The sequence below is a fragment of the Malurus melanocephalus genome, unplaced genomic scaffold (assembly GCF_030028575.1).
Source record: "Malurus melanocephalus ecotype Western Australia unplaced genomic scaffold, MMel_1.1 scaffold_101, whole genome shotgun sequence".
Classification (NCBI taxonomy): domain Eukaryota; kingdom Metazoa; phylum Chordata; class Aves; order Passeriformes; family Maluridae; genus Malurus; species Malurus melanocephalus.
Window position 1 is genome coordinate 1463515 of NW_026623333.1, and position 23181 is coordinate 1486695.

At 43.8% G+C, this 23181-nt stretch overlaps 1 protein-coding gene across 1 annotated transcript in view; it reads right to left on the minus strand.

Moving 5' to 3' along the window:
• ISM1 (isthmin 1) overlaps positions 1-23179 on the minus strand; it is a gene marked incomplete at its 5' end in the record, with an annotated part of 37953 nt that extends 14774 nt beyond the window's left edge. The window contains 2 exons of the mRNA XM_057369024.1: positions 2956-3192; positions 23114-23179. Of these exons, the coding sequence (XP_057225007.1) occupies positions 2956-3192; positions 23114-23179 (303 nt within the window). The remainder of the gene's footprint in view (positions 1-2955; positions 3193-23113) is intronic.
• Positions 23180-23181: the final 2 nt, after the last annotated feature.

Sequence of the window (23181 nt, forward strand, 5' to 3'; positions counted from 1 at the left end):
TCTCATCTAAGAGTCTTCCAGACATTGAGAAGTGTTGAAGATGACAAAAAAAAAGAGAAAAACGAAGCACCCCAAACCAAGCAGGCAGTCTTTGCTCAACAGCCGCTCCTGTGGTCACTCTGAACAATGAGAGCTGAAGCATAAAATGCCACTTGAAATGATGAGAGATTTCACAAAGCTGGAACACCACAGGAAGGCCAGTAAGTGTTGTCCTGGTCTCGTATGCAAAGAATCATATTGCATTTGGATTACTGTAGCTCTGACTGTTGTTTTGGAGGGTTTTCTAGAGACAGTCTGCTGTACTTCGATTATCATCTGATAAATATGGCAGTATCTGGGATAATCTTCTGAATTCCCCTGATGGTGCTCTGATATTCACCAGTTTATCACTGAAAGAGCTCACATCAGGGCAAGATACAGCAAGAGCCATCTCACATGACCAGAGAAGGAGTGACCCTAAAGAGAACTCACTGGAGTATCTTTTCCACCTGCTTTTTCAGAAGAATTTTATGCCTCTTAGATTTTTAACTTCCCAGGTATAATTTCAATTAAAAATGTTATTTTTGGTGTATGCAGTAGAAGGAAAAAGAGATTTTGAGCATTTGAGAAGAAAATGTGGCCACTGTGCTGTCTTAACACACAGGCTGTTTTCTCCTTTCCAACCTCTCAGTCCTGGGACTTTTTAGATCACCCCTCCTGGGATTGTGACTTACAGAGCTGAGAGCCATGGTGCAACAAGAAAAATAAGCATCAATTCTGTTTTCACCTGCCAAATAGCTGATCAGAAATTTGCAAGTCAACAAGTGTCACTTTTCTGTTCAGGTCAGTATRGTACTGTTTAACAAGCAAGAATTCACTATAATCCTGTTTTTCCCAAAAGAGCAGGCCAACTTTTACAACTTTTAGACAAAGAAATGAGCTTTTTCTAGCTCTGTAGGGAATTACGGGCAGTTTTATCTCCATGAAGCTTGACCAGCTGCAAGACTGTCAACSAGGAACTTAAAGAAGCTTTGTATATCCCTATTTACCCACCTGAGCAAGCAGAGTAAATGCAGAGTAAATACGCTGCAGACCTTAGGGAGCCTGTTTCTGAAAGGGCTCATCCTTGTGCACAAGAGCTCTGGGATCCATGTCACCCCAGTGTTTTCCAGTTTACAGGACTGGTCTTCCCAGTCTTCAGAGTCCAGAAAAGCTGCTGACACATTTCCAAGAGCAGGTGGTGGAAGAAGAGGTCATAGCAGCAGCAGACACTATGAAGATGAGCCAGGGAACTGTTTCCATCTCTTTTATCTCTTCCCTGTGTCTAAACACTGTGTGCTGTTAGCAGTCAAAGGTTTTTGTTTCCTCCTCAAAGGTTCATGTACAATCAGTGATGTTACACTGTTTGCCTCACGCCACAATCTGGGGCCCCTACAGATTCCCAGTCTTCCCTTCCTAAAGCTTCCAGGAATGGCTCTCCTATCATGAGAAATGTGTTCAGTCAGCACATTGTTGGACATGTTTCCTACCTCAGCCTGTCAAGTGTTGGATCTGCCCTTGACCCAGATCTGTGGGACTTCTCAATGTTCCAACTCATCCACGGTGAAGGGAGTGACACCGTGGGGACAGCGTGTGGTCACCCAGTCATGGAATCACTGGTTTGGGCTGGAAGAGCTCTTTGAGATCATCTCATTCCATCTCCCCTGTCATGGCAGGGACATCCTCCCCAAGACCAGGCTGCTCAGAGCCTCATCCAGCCTGGCCTCGAACATCTCCAGGGATGGGGCATCCACAGCTTCTCTGGGCAACCTGTGCCAGGGCCTCACCACCCTGACAGTGAAGAATTCCTTCCTAAAACTAATCTRAACTTACCCTCTGTCAGTTTAAAGCCATTCTCTCTTGTCCCATCACTCCATGTCCTTGTAAAAAGTCCCTCTCCATCTCTGTTGGAGCCCCTTTAGCACRGGAAGGTGCTCTAAGGTCTCCCCTGATCCWTTWTKCCTGTCTCCAGMGCAGAGGTGCTCCAGCCCTCTGAGCATGTTGGCCTCTSACCAGCAGATCTATTACATCCTTACATACATTTTTCCTAGACATATCAAAAGGATGGTAATTTTGTGGGCTGGGGGACTGTAAGAAGCCAGGAATTAATTTAACCAGAAAACCAGATCTATTAGTGCATTGTTTTTATAAGCACATCTTAGGCAGAACAATATTTGAATTTATTGTTTTGGTTAAAAAGGACTGCTTATTAATGCCAATTTTGCTTTAAGGCTCTGAATTAAAAAYGAATCACTCATTTTTTCCTCTTTCCAATCCTCAAAGTTTCAAGATGCAAGTGGCTTGCAAGAGGCTGTTCCAAATCCAAGAATAGTTTGAGGAATAAYATATAACTAAGTTTCTTGCAGACAACTTTTTTTTACTCCAAGCAGCTGCTGCAGAAATTAACTCTAAGTCTCACTTCCACACAGAGGAACGCTTTTTGAGCTGAAATTGAAAGACTTGTTTGCTGACATCCTTTGGGGAATGGTTGCATTTTATAACAGCACACCATAAGCAAATCTGTTCACAAACCAATTCCACAACAGTAAATTGAAAGCAGAAATTGAAATACCCATTTATTATCGAAGATAATATGGAAAGATAATATGCTCCAAAATGGCAATCACAAAGATGGGTTTAGCACCAGAAGCARATCTACACTGATCTCCACACTTATGCAATCATCATTCTCCAAGGAGAAATTCAGAAAAAAATTGCAATATCTGCATTGAGTTGGAGAGAAAATGTACATAATATATATATATTTATATATAATACTATGCTACATTACATTATGTTGTGCTATATACATTCTCTGTTGGTAGAGACAGATTGTTCTGGCTGTGTGCCAAGGGAGCCAGGCTGAAAGTGGTCTTGGTTCAGTAAAATAACTTTGTTCAAGTCATAAAAAAGCCAGATGTTAGCATAAATTTGTACCTGGATGTTGGGGTTCTGCCCATTGATATCTGCTTTTGACAGGTCAGGGAAGTTTGGGAGATCCAGGAGGAAAGATCTGGGTCCATCTCTTTGCAAGGACGTGTGCCCGCYCTCCGGCCTGAACCGCTCCTTGGGGAATGGCCGGTGGGCAGCCTGGAGATCGGGGTATTCTCGTCGCTCCTCGGGGTTCAGGGTGAAGCTGGCTTCAGGAGAGTGGTCCTCTGCAGTCAGTGTGTTCTGGGCAAGRAAAGGGAGGCACAAAAATGACACCACTGAGAGCGTGCAGCCCTGCCACCGCCCTGTCTCTCCACTGGCTGCAGCCTTGTGGCACCCAGACCCACAGCTCACTGCTGAAACACAAATCTGTACCTGGCTGGCACAAGATAAAACTGAGTCAGCCCTGGAGACTCAGCTCTTCCAGGCTCCTGAGCCATTCCAGGCTTGTGGTGAAGCACCTACACAYGGACACAAGCATCAGACTTAAACCTAGAAACACGAGACTCTGAAGTGACCCCTGGGCAGTCAAACTGCACCACACTAAACATGTCCCTAAAAATGCTGAAAGGCATCCTTCTTATGAATCGTTTTAGTTTGCTTTGTTCCTAAGTGAAGCAAAAACACTGACTGCTAAGGCCATGTCGAAATTTATGGCATTAAAAGATCCTACCGCTGAGCTGGCAACCTCCCCTTCTCTCCCCTCAGTCTGCAACAACTTCCATCTCATCTCTGTGTTCCTCACCCAATTTCTCTGGTCTTGAACATCTGAACCTTCCTTCCTCTGGGATCTCATTTTCATGTTTGCCTAATGGTGGGATTGAATTTCACCGAGCTGTGGGTCAGCGGTTAATGCTTTTGTTATTGTTGAGCGTACTTTTGGGTTTTGTAGTATATTACAGCAGGCTGCCTCTGAACCAGTAGCACTGCTGCCACTGCCTTTGACCTCACCAAGGAGACACATTTAGTATCAAAACACTGGCTCTCTGGGTTAGGACTGGCCTGGGGACTCGGGGAAAAAAAACAGCAGAAAAGGCCAATCTTCTTATGGCTATTTAAAAAAAAAATGGATGGGGCAGATTCAGCACAGGTTTTGGGTTTGACTCAGCTGAAAAGCTTCAGCTTGAGGTCTTAGTATGACTGCCTGGGGAGTTTTTATTTTCAGTTCATAAAGAGACAGCAAGCATGGAGAGGGTAAATGTTAAAGACCTATCTTTTAAAACAAGCACAATTAAAGTGGAATGGCCACATGTGGTTCTGGCTCTACTGAAGCATATTTTTGCCAGCATTTCTGGTTAAATGCAATCTCCATCCAGCTCCCCTGGTTCAAATTAAGCCATAGCATACCTTTAGCTAAACTCTYAGATAGATAACAGCTTCAGTGCCTTTTCTTTTATTTTGTGTTTATTTGCTTAGAGGGTTCTAAATTGACCTTTAAAGAGATTTTACAACATAACCTGTGYAGATTACAGGAAAATATTCAGTGAGTTAAAGTAAACTAAGATTGAAGTTAATCTGGGACTAAGTTAAATTGTCTCAAGTAAAAATGAAGGTGGCTCTCCTCTACCCTCCTCACTGCACTCTATTTCTAAAGAGCAGAATCAAATTTAGCAGAATTACTGTTTTTGTATTGTCATGCCTAGAATGGATATACACTGAAAGTGCCAAAAGGGCAATTTTATATCTACAGCACAGATACAAATTCTGAATTAGTATGTGTGCAGTGTAAAATGTGTGTGCTCCTGACAGTCTGATTTGCCTGAAGGCCAAAACAGAGGCTCTTCCCTTTGCTGGAGACCAGAAAGGACTTTCAGATGCCTTTGGTGGCCCACCCATAATCCAACAAAAGTTGAAAGCAGATCACACAGCATCAAACTCTGGGAAACRAAACTGAGGGCCACTTCGCTAACTTTAGGTTCCTTACTCATATGCTARTGCTTTAACTTAACACTTTTCAGACAGAATTTAACTGCAAACTTCTTGGTGCATGAGGATTAAATGGCTTTTCGGCCATGTCTGACTAACAACAGGGTGTTATAGKGCTGTGATTAAATTACTTCAGTCAGGAACCAAAAAAAAAACCTGTGGTACTTAACTCCTTTTACTGGGGTATCATGCCCATAATCTTACCTTTATTAAAAATAAAGTAAGATTTTATTAAAAACTAATAAAATTCTCACATACAATTTCATACTTTCCCTATCCGCTCTCCCCTTCRGAAGCATCCTGATTCTCCACACTGACATTCCATGCAGATAGAGCTATCCCARGCCCTTGGAGAGCCACATTTAACTCTGTGACAAGACTTGGTGTGTGATCCTGACAGGTCATGCATGGCCTGTCGGTGTCTCRGTGGGGATAACAGCACTTCCCTCCCTCACTGGGATGTTCGCGGGGAGCTCAGCAACTACAATAATAAGGGCCATATAAAAAGTTTTTAATAGTGTCAAGCAGATGGGCCATCACATGGAGTTAGTTAGGAAATTGTAATGGTGAAGTAATGACATCAGGCTGATCCCAAGCTGCTCGGGGCGGGGACTGCCATTAATTACAGAGCGAGCGGGACGGGGCTGTCTGACATCAGGAGAAACGCACACGGAGGACAAGACAACTGCTCCACCCCAAAGGATGCTTCAGCAAAGGGAAGATGGACCGCTCTGCTCGCTCAGGGTGGACAGAGACCACAGTGAAACACATCAGGGACACATTTCTGATGGCAGCCGCTGCCAAGCCCCAGAGTGGTCACTAAGAAGGACAAGGAGGTGACTCCAAGGGAAAGCCTGATGAATGGCTGGCAGGAATGACCCAAGTGGAGCAGTGTGTGCTCTGCCTGGAGTCAGGGCTATCTCTCACAGCCCCTTTCACATCAGGACAAGCCCAGGATTGGCCTCCTTGGGGCTCTGTGTCCTACTGTGACACAGGCAAATGGAAACGCTCAGCATGTGTGACCACTCCAGTTATCTGCTCATGGCACCACTTGTTTCCAGTCAATAAAATGAACAGAATGCCCATATTTTAGGAAGATACTTCTTGGTGTCGTGTCTAAGCTGAGTGGCAGGGTTATTAGAAATGTGTATTTCTGGTAAAAAGATTTAAGAGGCTGCCACGAATAAAAGTGAGCTTGACATGCATGTGAGGAGAAGATTCTGCTCACCCTGTGCTACTGCATGAGCTCTGCAAAGGCTCTTCYGAGACCCACCTAGCAGGAAAAAGTGCATCCTTATTGCAATGCCAGMACCCTTTCTGAAGAAAATAGGGCTTGTGTTCCAAAGCTAATAGATGAAATTTAGGTTTTTTTCATGGGGAATAGTCTTCTTATTTTACATTATTTCTCAAGTTTATATTTCACACTATTTATTTTTAGGTGTACACAGTTTTATTCCTGATGCTTTTGGGAAAGCAATGTTTCTTGCCTTCCTTTAAAAGCTGTGTCACTTCATTCAGAGCTACTGACTCAGTTTCTTTGAAGTAATGACATTTCTAATTCAGGCACACTGGTTTCTTACTCAAATGATGCATCTGCTCTAAATATTTTATGATAAAGCACTTTTTCCCCTGCATTTAACAGGATTATTCACAATGTTTAAACTTTCCATTAAGATGATTTTAAGAGGTTACTCATACTGGCAGTAAGCGACAGTTCTGCAGCCCTGTGGGATCAGATAATTATAGAAGTTCCTAATACAAAAACAGCTCAGGGTTTTTSAGTGTTCCAAGTGTGGGCAGCATATAAGGGCAGGAACACATAACCCACAGTTGGGTGACAAGGCAACAAAACAAACCCTTGAGAGAGGATCTGACACATTGTTTGCAGCACAGAACAACGCACCTTGCAGCACCCATCTCTGGAAAAATGAGGGCAGTAGGTCAGTACTTATGAATGTCTTTGTGCCCATCTAAACCACTAAAAAAGAGCAATTCACAGGGAATTTTGTGAGGATAAATTTCAGTGCTGGTGACTCAGGCAGGACTTGCACTATGGCAGCGTCTAAGGCACCAAGAGACAATCCTGCATGCACGAAAAATGTTCTGCCTGATACTGCAGCTTAACCCTTCAATAATCAGATGGATGTTTTAATCTGGCCCTCCTTGTCCTTCCCATGACGTTTCTCCCTCTGTCACCCAGAAACTAGCTACAGTGAAATGCACTGTTTCTCTTCCCAGAAGAGCTAAACATAAATGGCAACTTGTAAAAATACCAAACCAGGGGGAAAGGGAATTTCTCTGCAATTTTGGCAAGCAAGGAGTCCATCTCCCTCCTCTCTTCCTTATTTTAATACCATTTCCAGTTCTGGAAAAACAACCAAGACAGAGCATAAGTGAGGAATGACTGTAGTTACAGAAAATATTCTGAAGCAGTTGCTCTTTCTCTGTGCTTTGTAATCGTTACCTTCCTTCATTCAGTCCTCACTTACCAAACTAAGGGCACATTTGCAAGCCCTAATTATGGAGCYGAGAGGATTTTGGAAAACTGATGCAACTAATGTTCTAACAACTCCCAGGCAGCAAGGGAATCTATTACTAAATCCCTGCTGCAGCTACATTCTGCTTTCTTATTTCTTGCACAGTCCTTTGAAATATCTTGCAAAATGATCTTGACAAGAGGTCTTGAATTGAAAACTGACAGTCTGTCACTGCACTTTCATGATGCACCTGTACAGCATCTTCAACCACCAGCAACAAGGAATTTTTATTTATTAGGAAACTTCACAGACGCTGTAAAAGATTATATTGCTATCAGACACAAAATGAGGCCTGGGACCTTCACAGAAAACCATTATGGCCATTAGGASTGGTTTAATTTCCCACCTGCCCAAACAGATTGTTTTCATTTCAAAGGCTGTCGTGGGTTTTCAGGTTAGTGCTAAATGATCACTTTGAAATTAAAAATTAAGCGCTCTGGGGAGGCCGAGTAACACACCAGGACAYGACATGAGGCTCTCACCTCCACAGATCCAAGATGTGTCATGAACTTGGGGGATCTGATTCCTGGAGTTTATTTTATTTTATTTCTTTTGTCTGTTGTGAGTATAAGCAGCACGGGACCTATCAGGGTGAGGTATGAGGATGGTGTTAGAGGAGCAGGCAGCGAGGGTAACAGCTGAGAAACATTATCAGAGATACACAGAGAAAGATTCCTTTTATCATTAATTCCACATACAGTCCAGGCAATCAGACAGAAAGTCAGACCAGAGGAGTGTCACATCAAACACTCCCCTACCAAGATATTCTCATCTCTTCTTAAATGAGTTTAAAATGAGCTTGCCCCTCACATATAGCAGTGAAGTGAAAGAACTTATTTGCATTTAGAAAACTGCACAGATGAACTGTTTCAATAATATAGTGCATTTTAGATAATTACTGCTAATAAATAATTTAAAACAGACCACATTGGCTTGTGGGTGCACAATTGCTTTGACTGAGCAGCTCCAAAATAGAGCATCTGCTTTAAACACTGTGCAAATAAAAGATGAATCACTGACAATAGTTGGTAATAATAATGACAATGATAATGATAATGATAATAAAGTTCTCTTAATCAAGACCTATGTTTTAATAGTTCTCTATTATTCTCCAGCTCTCCAGCAAAATTGGTAAAAAGACAGTGYATCCAGTTCTAACCTGCAGTACATCTGTCTGTGTGACTAGGTGGCCATGGAAAGACCAAATCCAGGCATCCCACAGCAGACTGGTGTGGGCATGTGAGCTGCAGGGGCTCCATGGCTTTTGAAGGGATTTTGTCTCTGTGGAGAGCAGATGGAGTCACAAACACTGTCACAAGTAAGAAGCTCAGGGTGGCTGTGGATCCAGAGTCCCTGCTGGAGCAGTGGTCTCTGTAGGAGAGGTTGGGTGCCAGTTTATTCACTTGCACTTGTCAAGCTTTGGTCCATCCTTTGCTCAGATTCCACTTGGGAGCTTTGCTTCTTGTCTCCTGCACACCGTTGGTAACCAGTGGGTCCACATCTGAATTGCTCAAGATTTTTAACTCTGAGCTTAAGGAGAAATCAACCACATTATACTCAGATTTGGCAATCTTTTGCTACATGTTGTGGACACACATTTCACATCACAGCTATTTTTTATGCTCTGTTGTTTGCTTGTATTTCATGTTTTCATTCAGCTGGAAAACACAAACAGTATGGCTCAGCTTGGAGGTGAAGAACTGCCAGTTTGTATAAACACTTTGATAATAGAAACTTGGTGGTGATTACAGCTCAATGTCTGCTGGAGAAAACCAGAGGCCCTTCAGCAAATTTTCTAGCATAGTACAACACTGGTGCTTTGTTCTTCAGAAGATACTCAGCCGTGCAGGGGATAGCCAAGCACACAGAATTAAATTGTGTAGGGCTTTGACAAACACTCAGTGCCAAGTTTTGCTTGTAGTTAACAGATATTTTCAGTTGCCTGAGCTGCTGGTAAACATTTAGTTGTTCTTCATGACCCTGAAGATCTTCCCTGCCATCACTGCCTAGCTGGAGCTCTCCACACAGGACACACTGATTTAGCAGCTCAATGGGCAAAGGTACAACTGAAGAGCAGTCCAAGTATTCCACTCCAATAACCTGTGGTGCCAAAATGCAAATTCTTTGGAAGTTCTAATTCTTTTCAGGGTTTATTAAAGACTTAATAAAATCTGCAGTAAAATAAAGCTTTAAACAGCATTCACTTATACCCTGGCTAAATTTAATTAAACTAGTTTAATCTTACCCATCACCTACATCCTAATTTACACATTAGATTTCATCAGAATGGGAAWATCTGCCTTGAGCTGCAATGAAAACTGCAAAGGAAACCCAGAATATTAATACTTTTTGTACACAACTCTCTGGTCAGCCTTTGCAGGTCAACACACACAACGTCAGTGTAAATGAAAGGGAACAAACATGCATCTGAAGTTATTTTCCTGGGTTTTAAACTATGTCCTTTTGCAAATTTATTCSACTAAATCCCTATGGCTAGGATTTCACTAGGTGAACCAGCTTTAATAAGTGAAGTTTTCATCTCTCCCTGGCTAAAAGAGTAACCTTACTTGAAACCATTTCAGTTTCCCAAGTTACCTTCAGCTGTTAAGTTTCCAAGAAACAGCTATTCTCAGCCTCCATGTCTCCCTCTCATATGCCACTGAATATCCACCCTGTGCTTTCAGAAGTGTCTGTGACTCTGGCTGTGTTAACTGGCAGATGTTTTTAGAGACTAGAAAGTGTTTAGTCCCTGTGGACCGAAAGTTACATGATGACTTCATCACATAAGCAAAAGTTAATAACGGGAAAGCAAGAAAGCAGACAAGTGTTATATTCCAAAAACACGATGTTTCCTGTGCTTCTGGCAAAGCTACTTCTGTGCCTGAAAAAAAAGGCAAATCACTTGAGTCTTGGTGCTCAAAACACACACTCCATCGAATTACTGCAAGATAATTTATGTGACTCTCTYTCAGCTGCCTTCCCCACCAATACTCACTTTGCTTTGGGTGGAAGTGAGAGGGTGAAGGCAGAGCAAAGGCAGTGYTATTTACCTTCAATAACAATAATCTGTGCACCAGCTCCGTGCCTCACAGCCCTGCCTGGAAGGGGTTAGTGCACCCAGGAGTTTACAGCAGCAGAAACCTGAGCGGCTGCYGCAGGACCACGCACCTCAGCTCCTGCAGGGAAAGACCCTTTCAAGTGCACAGTTTTACCCTCTCCAGTCAGAAAACCTTGCAGACTGATACAGGAGCAACTGGAAGTAATTAGCATAAATGGCATCTGCACACACAGGCAATGCTTGCCGTGGTTTGGTATCCAGCCAGCAGCAGTGGACAYTGTGTCCCCTCTGTCCATCTGCCCGAGTGACAGATCAGGGATCCAGAGGACGTGGATACACAGGAGAAAGGCCTCCCTCCAGTGACATGATGGGGAAGAAGAGCAAGGGAGTAAAGGCAGCACACCATGACAAGACACTGAAGACTCTTCTCTGTCTAAGAGGGCAGAAAGGATTTGCCCTGGAGAGAAGTGTGGGCTTCTTGTGTTATGAATTCTATGCATGTATATATAAATTTTCTTAGAACAGTGAGGGAGAGGGCTATTTCCTAGAGCTGATTAAAGAAGCATGACTCGATTTTCAATTTCAAACGACTCGGGGGGCATTCCAATCGACTGCAGACAGGAAATGAATACCATACATGCACTGAACAAGGCAGATGCTTTTGAATCTGACACTTACGTGAAATGAAAATATCTTCATTTCTGTCTCCCCTCCACCCCATGATCACTAGTTAGTTCTGAGCTATTTTTAGGATAAATGGTTTTATTTTTCAAACTTGTTATAATCTTAGCATGTGCCTGAAGCCACCCAGACGCCACTGACAATAAAGTGTATGGGAGCAGGCCAAAAGCATCTTTAGATTAGTCCCAGCAGCCCAGCACAGCAGCAAGGTAGGAGAGAAAAGATAAGCAGCTCAGTTTTGTGTACCCTCACCTCCTCCAGTGAGGAACAGAGATGGGACCCTCATGGATAAGCCAAATCCCAGGGAGGGAGRACAGCTCTACACAAAGAGAGATCCCAAAGTAGATACAACAGAAGGCTGCGGTTCTGAACTCACTTCCAGCTACACAGCTCTGCTGAAGAGATAAAGATATGTATTTTCTCTTCTTATAGCTCTTACAAGCAAACTGCAATAATGGTGGTGGGAGTATTATGGGGTTTATAACCCAATATAACAGTGTAATTGTGGYTCCTTTTATCAATGGCAGCAGTGTGTATCAGGGAACTGGCATATGCAACTCTTTTCCCCCCATAGCCCATATGTGTGCAAACACATGATTTCAGCTGCAGGCTCCTCTTGTWTTTTATTGTAGGAATAGGATAAAGGGAAAATAAAAAATCAGAGAGGTGGTATTAATCTGGCCCTTGCTCTGATGTTATGCAAATAATGAGTTCATTTTATCTTGATGTTAAGACAGCCAGAGCTATATTCTTAAGAACATGAAAAAAATGATCCTCTTAGGAGACAGAAGAAGAAAGAGGGATGGGTAGGTGAGAAAGGCAGCTTTGATGTACATTATTCAAAATGCCATGAATGCCAGATCAAAGAAGAGCAGGAATCAAATTCACATCCACTGAAGGATTTCAGCAGCTTTTTCAGAGCTATTGATCTCAAGGGCAAACCCTTTTAAACACTAGGTGATGCCTCTAACCAGCCAGAACTCCCACCTTAGACTGGCTGAGGCTCACATGGTTTGCTTTCATCAGCTGGGAAAGCAGGAACAGCCAAGACACCGCTGGGTTCGATGAAGGACACMCAGGGCAGAGCACAGAAGCAGCACGTGTGCATTTTCTGCACCAGATGGTGCCTCTCTAAAGGATATCACAGTGGATGCAAACTAAAATCCATATTCCAGACGAGCTGTGTGCTTGGTGACCACGGAGTGCTCGGTCTGAGGACAGTGCTGTGAGCCCAGGGAGAGCTCTGGGCAGGGTTTGTGTGCTCAGTGCTGGCTCATGGATCAGTATAAAGTCATCAGTATAAAGTATTTTGTGCGGGATGAAGGTGGAATAACTCATCCAAGGAGCTGCTGCAGCTCAGCTGGCAAGCAGTGACTTGCTCATGGTTTGGACTCACTGGTCTAATCTGAACACCTAGRAAACACGGGATCYAACCTKAAATCAAGTGCTGAACTGTCAAATRCTCCAAATTGGCATCTTCSCCCACCCCTTCCCTTGCTTGGGTCAGGTGTCTCTGGAGTCTGCTAGACAAGCTTCCAGGTGTTTTGCCTTTGTCAGGAGACTTCAGGATCATGCCTTAAGCAAAAGCCACTGGCATTAGGTGCAGTAAAGCAATTTAACCTGATGCAGCCCCAGATGGTCCCCTAAGAGCTGCCTTTGGGCTTCTAGTGTGGATCTCCTTGCAGCAGGGTCACCACAATCCTGGGAACACTCCCTTCATGCTGCCTCCCGCATGGTGAAACAGCACATCACGGATTATTTGTCTCTTTCCAAGCTCTGCTCACATTTTGAAGCCTGTCTACTCCCACCAGCACTCAGCACAACCTTAAACCTTTTCAGGAAATGGATGACCCTTTTCCTCCTGCATGTTTGGCTCAATTTGGAACCCCTGGCACTGTTGTCCGACTTGCCTGGAGACACAGGCACAGCGTGGCTGCCCTGGGTCCCGTCTCACATGTGTATTCTCCACACTTATCAAGCCCTCTATTCTTTCCCACTGAAAGCCTGGAGTCCAAAGCCCAAGGTGAGGAACAGAGACTCTATTGGCCAGCTGCAGCCAGCCTTTCATAAATAACACGACRATCAACCCCCATAATGGAAAATGATACTCCAGAAGCCCTCTCCTGAAAAGKATCTGCTTTCCTATTGTAGAAAGGAATAACAAGACAGGAGAAGTTAGATGCTAAATGCCTAAACAAACTGAATTAAGAGGAGATGGTAGGAGTATTGATGGATGAATTGTAAACCACCTGCAAATGTTAAAGTTGCCGTACTCCTCTGCAGAGCATTAAGTCTACACTGCAAACCTCCAATAGACAGGGACTGTGCTCTATAAAAATCATGATGAATGCAGGCTTGTTTTTATATTATGGAGGTCCTAATCCTCCTCCTCCTCTGCCTTTGCTCTATTGTTACAACATCAAAGACCAACTGCTGGCCAAGATACAGTCAATATGAAAAGGGCGACCAGCAAATTTACTGCTTGACTTCATTCCCTTTAAATGGAATAGGCACCAWGGCCCTTTTTCAAAGTCCAATAGCAGACATATATCTTTTTTATTGGACATCATGTACAATAAAGTGAAGCTGTAACTTGRAAAAAAAAAATAGAACACCTTAAAAAATCCCATGAGGTGAACATTCCTTTATAAAAATATCACTGTGGTTACATGTTTTGAAAAACTCCGGGCACTCCACAGGGCAAGAGGCACGGACTGGCTAGGTTATGGTTCAGCTAAGATGCATATCCATGCCTAATATTGAGTTGATTTAGAAAAAAACAAAAAAAACCAAAACCCAACCAACAAAAAAAAAGTAATATATTTAAGACAAAATGCCAGTGCCATTCAAATAAACTGAAATGGCAGCATTCATGTCACAAGAATCTTTAGCTGCTTTGTTATAGCCTGGTCTGTGCAGTGAGTTTTTACAGACTTCTACAGTCCAGAGAATCTTGAAATCAGGAGCACAAAATGTCAGTATACACATTGCATCTTAATCAACTCCAGTCCCATCGCTGAGGTGACTTCCAGAGACACTTTCAGATGAGAGTTGTGTCTCTAGACATTAAAGACAGGGGCAGTTTTATTGCTCTCACATTGCTAAATAGAAGCTAAATAAYGTCTGGCTATGAAATTAAATAGTGCATGAACAATTCACATGCTGTAGGAGGTGAGTACAGAGGGGTGTTAGAGAATCTACGCTGGGCAGCTCTGGTTTTTAATTTTTGTTTTAAACAATTAGTTCTTTTTGTTTCTTTGGGTAGCTTGTGCAAACAGACATTAGTAAATATCTGGTTACCAATGTTACACTGAGACCAATCCCACACTGATGTATATGGCAGGTCAAACCAAGCAAATTTATGTTTTATCAGTAGTAAACTTGGGCAGCTGTTGCCAGAGGAGTAATTATTGTTTCTTCAGGCAAAAATTGCTGCTGCTGGCAATAAAGATACCAAAGCTGTGTAACTAATTTTTGAAGCACTGGCTTTAAGGAACAGCTGTCTTATCACCAAGTCCTCTTCCCTCCACCTTCTCTGCCATCAGTCACCTCCTCYTTCCATCACAGCCTGCAGCACAGCTCTTCCAGTGCAAGGAGCCACCTCCTCCTCAGCATTCCTGGGCATTCCTCCTCTAGAGAAAAGTGTTTCAATTGAGTGCCCAACCTCAGTACCTGAGTGCCCAACTCAGTGGGAATGTAAAGGCAAGATGCCTGAAGGCATTCTCGAAGTTAAACCTGGCCCATGGACAACATGGACTCRGTAACTGCTCCTTAGAAAGGGAGGAATCCACTTTTCTTAGAGTGCCCCAGTGGCACAAACAGATGGGGCACTATTTGGTTCTTTTTTTGATACGTACACAGAACTCACTGGTTTTGTCACGAGAACTGATCTCAGCAGACATGCTACCAAAGAGGAAATGCTCATCTTCCCAAGGAGGAATTACTACTGTGGAACAGTCTGGGCTTTCTCAGTGCCATGAAACATAACAGATGGAAATTAAAGAAAGCCAAGGCCCAGCTCATCTTTATGGACAGAGGTCCCAATGACGTGTGCTCTTGCTTATCAGTTCTGTAGAAAAACTGAGCTGTGACAGACTCACAGTCAAGAGGATCTTGGCTCTGCAGCTGACACAAATCACTGTCTTGCTTTGTGGAAGTCAGAGGAGCAAGGTCAATCTAAACACACCGAGAACAGAGGCATGAAAGCCAAGGGATGTTTGAACTCCTCCTGCCTTTCARTGCACACTCAGAGATTTCATCTCTGATTTTCCTCTCTCATCTTCAGGAGCACCTGCATACATTAAAGGCTCAGAGGTGAACAACTCCAGGCCTGCTTTTGTCCTGCTAGGCTGCTGGAAGAGAGGAATAAAAAAGATATGACCCATGGCGATGAGTTCTCCAAGCACTTGAAAAACAAGGACAAAAGGATAAAGGAAYTGCTTACCAGTACCGCCCACACCAGCTCCTCTAACCCAGCATTACGGTGCCACAGAAGTGACCACTGTGGCGAGCCATCCCTTATTGCAATAATAAGTCRCATTTTACTCTGTTTTCTTTCTTTYTCTGGTATTTCAAATCGAAAGTACATGGAAATACCAACRCTGGAAACATTCTGCTCTTGCTGATGTACCAATGAGCTCACTACKCTATTTCTTGGAAATGTTATTCATCTCTATGCTTTGGACTATGAATTTAGCCTGGCATTTACTGTCTTTAAAACCTGTAAAATAGGCACAATGGTCTTAAAGTGCAACAGTAACCACTGCATCGAGTGCTTCCTTCTGCCTTTTACTAAAGCACTCTGTATTTTTCACTTTAAAGTTACACTTCATTATTCATTTGTGACAGTGCCTCCATTCAGGCTGGAGACTCATTGTGCTCACGAGCTGCACCTSAACCCTGGAACCTCAACCTCCCTAAGCTTGGGTTGAGATTTTAAAAGTAAAATAAGGGGGGAAAAATGGTACCGCTGAAAAAGAATACTTTAAAAAGTCATCTTTCTGATAACTGAACATTATTCAGTCAGTTCGAAGGGTTTTTGTGTAGTGTAGTCTTAAAGCAGACAGCAAGGTAAGAGTAGTACAAAAAGACCAAATAAGCACTAACCAACACCGTGAAGAGAACAAATGAGGCACAACTGTGTACCAGCACACCTGCTTGCAAGGAAGACTGGCAAAAACACACAGGAGAGCATAAAGCAAMCAGCTAAAGCTGCCAAAGCTGCTAAATCAGGGTGACATTGCTTCAGTGTTTTGGGTTTGTGCTTGTGAAAGGACACATCCCAATTGTCTGTCTATATGTTTGAAATATGAGTGTGTCTCAAGATTTGAAAGTGATCCAGAAGAACGTAAGCTTAAGAAAAGTATAGAAAATAATTTCCTAGTATTAGTTGCACTCTGTGTGCTTTTACATAATAAAGGTAAACAAAGGAGAAATTCTTAAGCATTAATGTTCACAAACCTGTGCATCTTAAAAAAAAAACCCAATATTTTCGAACTGATTTTTCCTTCCCACCACATAAATACATACCAGTGACTGGGTTTTCAGAAGTTCCCTCTATCACATATGATTTCAGAAAACTTTTCTAACATATTTATTAGGTTGGCAGGCAAGGCCTGSACCATCTGCATCATTATCAGTACTACTGCCTTCTGCATTTCACTTTCTCTGAAGTTTCCAGATGCTGTGACATAACACAGCCGGRGTTTCCACCTTATTGACAATTCTTTCATTGTTCTTTGTTTTCTTTGATGGTGTTTCCCACCATTTTGGAACAATTCAGCATTGATTACTAATATAGAGATGTAGTAGATATGGAAAGAGACAAAAGAACAATGCTGACTCAAATCACAGCTCCCAATTTACATTCAGCATAACTTGGATTGGTTAAACAGATGTCTCTCCAGCAAAGCAATTCCACATTGGAGCAAGGTGTCAAACAGCTTAGCACACAGAACCTTTCAGTGCTGGGCTCAGGACCTAYCTGCAGGTCATGACAGCTGTGTCCCAAAGCACAGGGGAGCACGCAGGGACAATGCAACGCAGCACAATGCAATGATGGAATTGTTGGGTCCACCAGGAGAGCTTCAGCTCTAGGCCTCCTGCTTTTGTGGCATTAGGAAGGAAAACGTGCCTGAACATAAGGGCACTTCTCCTAGCCCCCAAAACAGGAGAAGTGAAGGAGAGTTTTGTGCCCATCAGGTAAGAGCAGGGAGTCAGCAGCAGTGTGGCTGTATCACTGTCAGAGCTGCCATGGACCAATTTTGTTCTTCCTGTGGAGAACAAACTGCTCTACATGATCAACAAGAGTTAAAAAAACCAAAAGCTACTCCAGAGCTAGTGGCTGTCCAAGTTAGAGGAGYCAAAGTGCAAAGTAGCAATGCAGCTCCCCCCAGGATTTCTGTGTACCCACGCCTGGCCTCTCTGCTCTCACCAAGGGAAATYACCACAGCTCCAGACTTTCCCAGGAGCCAGTCTCAGATCTGTCCCTCCCAAGTGATCCATACGGTTCAAACCCCTGCCAGCAGCTTTCCCTTTAACCCCTCTGCCCTCACACACAGCCCCAGAGCACAGGTGAGGGTCAGCTGACAGAAGACAAAGCAAAAGGAGGAATGTCACTGGGCYTCTCCCTGCAGCAGCCACTGTGTTTTGTATCCAGCTCCAGGACCATGGGAATGGAGACATGATGGCCTAGAATGAATTTAGAACAACACACACTCTGCTTTTCTCTTACAAATAGCCCAATACTACAAAGAGATGGAAAATTACCATAAATCTTGCTGAAAACAGAAATRAACAACTCAAAGAGACTCTTCAGTATGAAGCACTAGGAAAAAATTGCTCCGATCTATAGTTATGAGGAAAAAATGSAGAGGCACCTTGTGATTTAGGAGCAGGTACTTATCAGTGATGATCCCAGATCAGCAGTACAGTAACTGTTAGCTGCAGAGCTGAAGAGATGTTTAGCAAAATATGCCTCCTCCAAACATCTAAGGTAAAATTTAAYGCAGGAAGTTGCATTCTTGCCTGCCTAACATTGCTCCTTACAGTCGTGACTAAATAAAATATTCTCCAGTACCTGTTCTGAATTATTGCAGTGGTCTGAGACACTAAAAACCTTGCCACATCCTACCCTGAAGGTGTAATAGCTCTTTTCCATCCAGGATACTTTACTTTGCTAGGATATTAATCAAAGTGATAGGTACGAAGAGAATTTTAATTAATACATTTTGGAGATGCCCGGGAGCCAGGTTTGAAAGGTGAAGGAATCTCTCCTGGGAGCAATGGATGCCAGAAAATGGTCCTGTGCTCAGTGCAGCAGCCTCAGCCCTTCACCCTTGTTTCCCATTTTATCCTTTGCTTCCATTTAGCACACRTAAAGCTGATCACCCTTCCTTCCCCCTCAATCCTGGAACAAGCCACAGCCCACTAGCAAAACCACKAAAGAGCACACATAATTCCCTCCCTTGGGAGAGGAGAGAATGAGCTGCACATGGCCTAAGCCATTGCTAAATCTTCCTGCATAACTTGAGGAACATGAGCCAGAGGCTGAGCTTTAGCTAAGAACCTACACAGCAAAGAGAGCAGGTTTCACTGTCAAAAAGCACAAACAGCACCCTCAGTGACAAGGAATCACTTCAGCAAAAGGGACTTTGGGGTTCCAGAGAATCAGCCCACCCAATTCACAACCACCTGCTCTGAATCCGGGCAACCTAGAAACTTCCCTTAAGGCAGAGAAGGATTTAGTGTTCATAGTAAATCTGTGATATACATCCACTTACTGGCACATTTTACAGGCTAAGGGCAGTCTGGAAAACACGAAGGCAGGACGTGGAATCGACAGGTTTTCAAAGATCCCTGAGATGATCGGTTCCTGTTAGAACAAGCCTAATATAAAGCCCTAGAGCTCAAATGAGCTTTAAAAAAACTGGCTCTAAAACTCTCCCAAAGTAAACAGCTTCAGTCCTACTTAACTGAGGAAGCCAGAAAGCTGAAATATGCCACTGTATCCGACTGGAGATCGTTTTGCAAATTGCCTGAATGCAGTACAGGGGTCGGCCAGAACGCATGAGCCCTGAAAAGATGGAAATGCGCTCCAGCAAAGGTAGCAGGCAGCAAACCATTGCTAAACCTCTCATGGTGCTGAACTGGGGATTTTGGGAGAAAATTGTGAGCTCAGCCCTGTGAAGGGCTCCTCATGCAGCTTGGAGAGCAACTCTTGTGCAAGCCTTTATAGGCAGCAGAATGTGCTTCTTCTGGTAGGGCTCAGCAAGCATTTCCGACACGCTGTAATTGCTTGCACGCTTATTGAAGAGGAGGGCAAGGGCAGGAGCAGGGCCATTAAAACAAAAAAAAATCTGTTTACAGCATTGTGCTGCTTTTCAAATTATGTTTTCTTAYGTGGCTCCAGTTTTAAGCACAACTACCGAGTCTGAGGCTAATGCAGCACCGCTGTAAGCACTGCAGTGGAGAATTTGACTTCATGTGCTATGGCATATATTGTTGGTGGCTCCGTTACTGCATTTTACAAGGTCATTTTTCTTGGTGTGGGAACACTGTTTTTCTTGGTGTGCAAGGCCTGCTGTGGAAAAATTAGAAGTGATGGGGATAAACTTTGWGATGAAATATTTTCTCTCAGAATGAAAGCACAGATTCTAGAGCGTCGTGAAGTATTAAAAATGTCTTCCAAAATTTATGCTCAAGCCTTCCCTTCATTTTAGAACTATGTTGAAAGATAAAAACATATCCAAGCTGTTTTTTTCCTATCTCTTAATATAGCCTCATTTGCTCTTCTTTAGAAAAGAAAGTTTATACTTCTTTATTTCCTAAATATACTCTACAACAGCTTCTGGATGCTAATTAAATTACACCTAGTAGAATTCTCACCAGAAAAAAAACCTCCCCTCCCCAGTTCTCCTTTTTTCCCCTGTTGGAAGCGATGGAAGGAGGGGAATAAAATCTGATAGAGAAACACAAGGCCRATTCCYTCTGGTAAYTCAAGTCTTCGAGGTATTTTACAASTGCAGTGTGGATTTCCCATTCTGTGTTAGCTTGCCCTGCCACAACCCAGTTCCAAGAGCAGCATGAAACCGCAGCCACGCGAAGCTCCAGCGACCATTGCAGCCGCAGCGAACCAACAGAGCCTGTGCTGTGTCTCACTCATCCCAAAGAGGGACACAGGAGAACTCCAGGATTTTCTCCTCGCTGCTGCTCCAGCAGAGCCAGTCACAGTGGCACAAGACAATCCCAGACATCCGGAATCTCTGGAGACACCCACAGCATGGGGAAGGGCACCAAAGGGGAAAAAAGAGGGAGGAAAAAAAGAACTTGTTCAATTTGGGGTTGGAAGGGGTTTTTTCCTATATTTCTTTCATCTCTCAGTTTAATTAATTGCAGGGGATAACAGAACTGAAAGACCAAAGGGAATCAAAATCTGTCCAACAAAATCCTTCCTTCACAGGAAGGACCAAGGGATAGGAGAAAAAGAAGCTCTTTCTTCCTTAATGAATCAGACTTCAAATGCTTACAAGTGTCTTAGACTATTTAAATCTCTAACCATATTTTAAAATTACTAAGGATTCTTCCTGAAAACCTTTTATGTGAAAAGAACCCAATTCTGACCACTTCATTTGTGCAAACACAGTCATAAAATACCATATCCTCCATTTGATAATTGCCAGGGGCTTGTGATACAAATTTGCCTTGTCAAAAGAGGTCTATAAACAGTTTCTGCAAAGATTACTCTGTCCTGGATTTGCCACACTTTTTCAAACGAAATTTCATCAAAAGAAACACTGATCTGCTCCTCACAATCACTTCTCTCCAGAGACCWACCAAGACAGAAAAGCCCTAAGAGATTTCTGCCTGCTTACACCAACAAGTCTGAGTTTGTGCAGTTTTGTTTCCCACATGGATTCTCTCCCTGGGAGTGCAGTGCACTAGGATTTTGCATTTCCCTTCAGCAGGTGCTATGACACAGCCCAAACCCCGCCAAGATCAGAAGATCCCAGCACAAACCTGCCATTGAGATCTATATCGGGATGCTCTTAATAAAAGCATCCGCAGTGCAACTTTCTCAAGCAGGTTACAAGATTTTCCAGCTAGCAACAGAATCCCTGGAAGTTATAAAACGAAAAAATTGATGGACTTCCATCTGTTTAACCAATTGCTCTAATCAATATCCTTTTCCCTCCCCATAATGTTTTATACAGACACAGTCTCTCAAATACATAACTGCAGAATCAATTCAGTTGGGAAGTATATAAAAATTTCAATTCTACAAATGGCAAAACATTATGAAAATATGAACTGCTAAAGCTATCATGGTGCTTTAAGGCACAGAGTTCATTAAAGGGAATCTGTAAAAAATCATTGGACAGAAAAAGTTCTTGAAGTCAACAACCTACAGATTTTCACGAGACATCCAGCTACAATGATAACAATCTAGGATAATTATCTGAAGATGATTTTCCTCYTGTTTCACCCTAACCTTATAACAGTGCTCTAAAAGGAGCTCCTCAGGGAAATGGCATCACCCAGAGTTCCCAMTTGCCCAGATGTTTCTCTCATTATGTTACAAGCCTGTCAAGAAAAGGCAAATTCAGGGTTATTCTAATGATAGCAAACACCTCATAAAAAACCTCTCCAAATTTACTTTTCCAAGGAACATCATTTTAAAAGGCATTTCCAGTGCCCATGAGGAAAGAAAGCATCATTTATAAAACATTATTACCAGAAATCTTGCAGATATTAAGAAAAAAACATCCTGGAATGTCAAGCTGGTGATAAAAGTGCAGCTCAAAACAGAGACAGCATGCTGGGGCCTTACCCGMCGTGCAAGGCTCAGCACTCCCAAGAAGGACTCCCACCAAGCCCAGCACGAGGTTCTCTGATTTGGGGGGAGCCGACTCCAGGTTGTGACTGGGATGTTGAGCCTGCATCTCTGGGTTCCCTCCTGCAGCTCCTTTGTGGGTTTATTTTGTGGGTCACCAGCTGGGGATCCCCTGAGCACAGTGATCGCTGCAGTCTGCACTCCCCTGACTTTGCCTTTTATGTTCTGCTGGTACTACGATTCCTACTGGGACAATGAGAGGTTTACATAAATTTATGGTGATAATAATGATACATTTTTCTGCCAATTCACTGCGTGATTTGGTGGTTGATTTTTCTTTTAACACTAGGACACAGGGGAAAAGAGTTGGTCAGGACACATGGAACTGACCAGGGATTTACAAGTTTTGTCTGGGAATGCTGGTCATTCTGCAGCTTTGATCACTGTCTCCAACCACTATAAATGAAAGGCAACATGTAATACTGAATAAAAAGAATCACCTGCAAATATATTGAAACAGAACATAAAGAAGTCTTTTACCTCTGCCGGACAAAAATACAGTTTGGTTTCATGGGAGAAGCCTCACAAAAGACTGGAACGGGATAGCTGGATCACCAGCGCTGTCCTTCACACCSCTAGCACTTATCACCCTAAGTTTCTTGGCTGTTTCAGCACCTAATGTCAGCCTGGCTCTTGGCACTTTCCAAGGAAAGCCATACATTTTGTTACAGTATTTCCCGAGACCGTACACCTATCAGTTTCCCTTTCGCTCTGGGGAATGCTGTGCCCTCACGAAAGGATGCCCGGGGTGGGACATGCCCTGCCCGACACGGCCGCTTCCATGCCTCGCCTGCCCCAGGTGCGCCGGCTGCGGGAACACGCCTGGAGCCGCCCGGCGCCTCCCGCACGGCATCGAACCGCATCGAGCAGCTCTGCCCGTGCCACCCGACAGCCTAAAGCCMAGGGGGGCGGGGGACACCCGGGGAAAGCCTTCGGGCGGGGACACCCTCGGGGTCGGCAAGGAGGAGGCGGCGGTCGGGACAGGTGCACGACGGCGGCTCCCATCAGCACGGCCGCCCCGACGGCCCCGGGGGACACGGAGGGTGCAGGGGGAGGCGGGGCGGCACTCACCTGCCGCTGGCTGTGGTTGCCGGCGCCCGTGGGGGCGTGGGGCTCCCCGCCGCCGCCGCCGCCGCCGC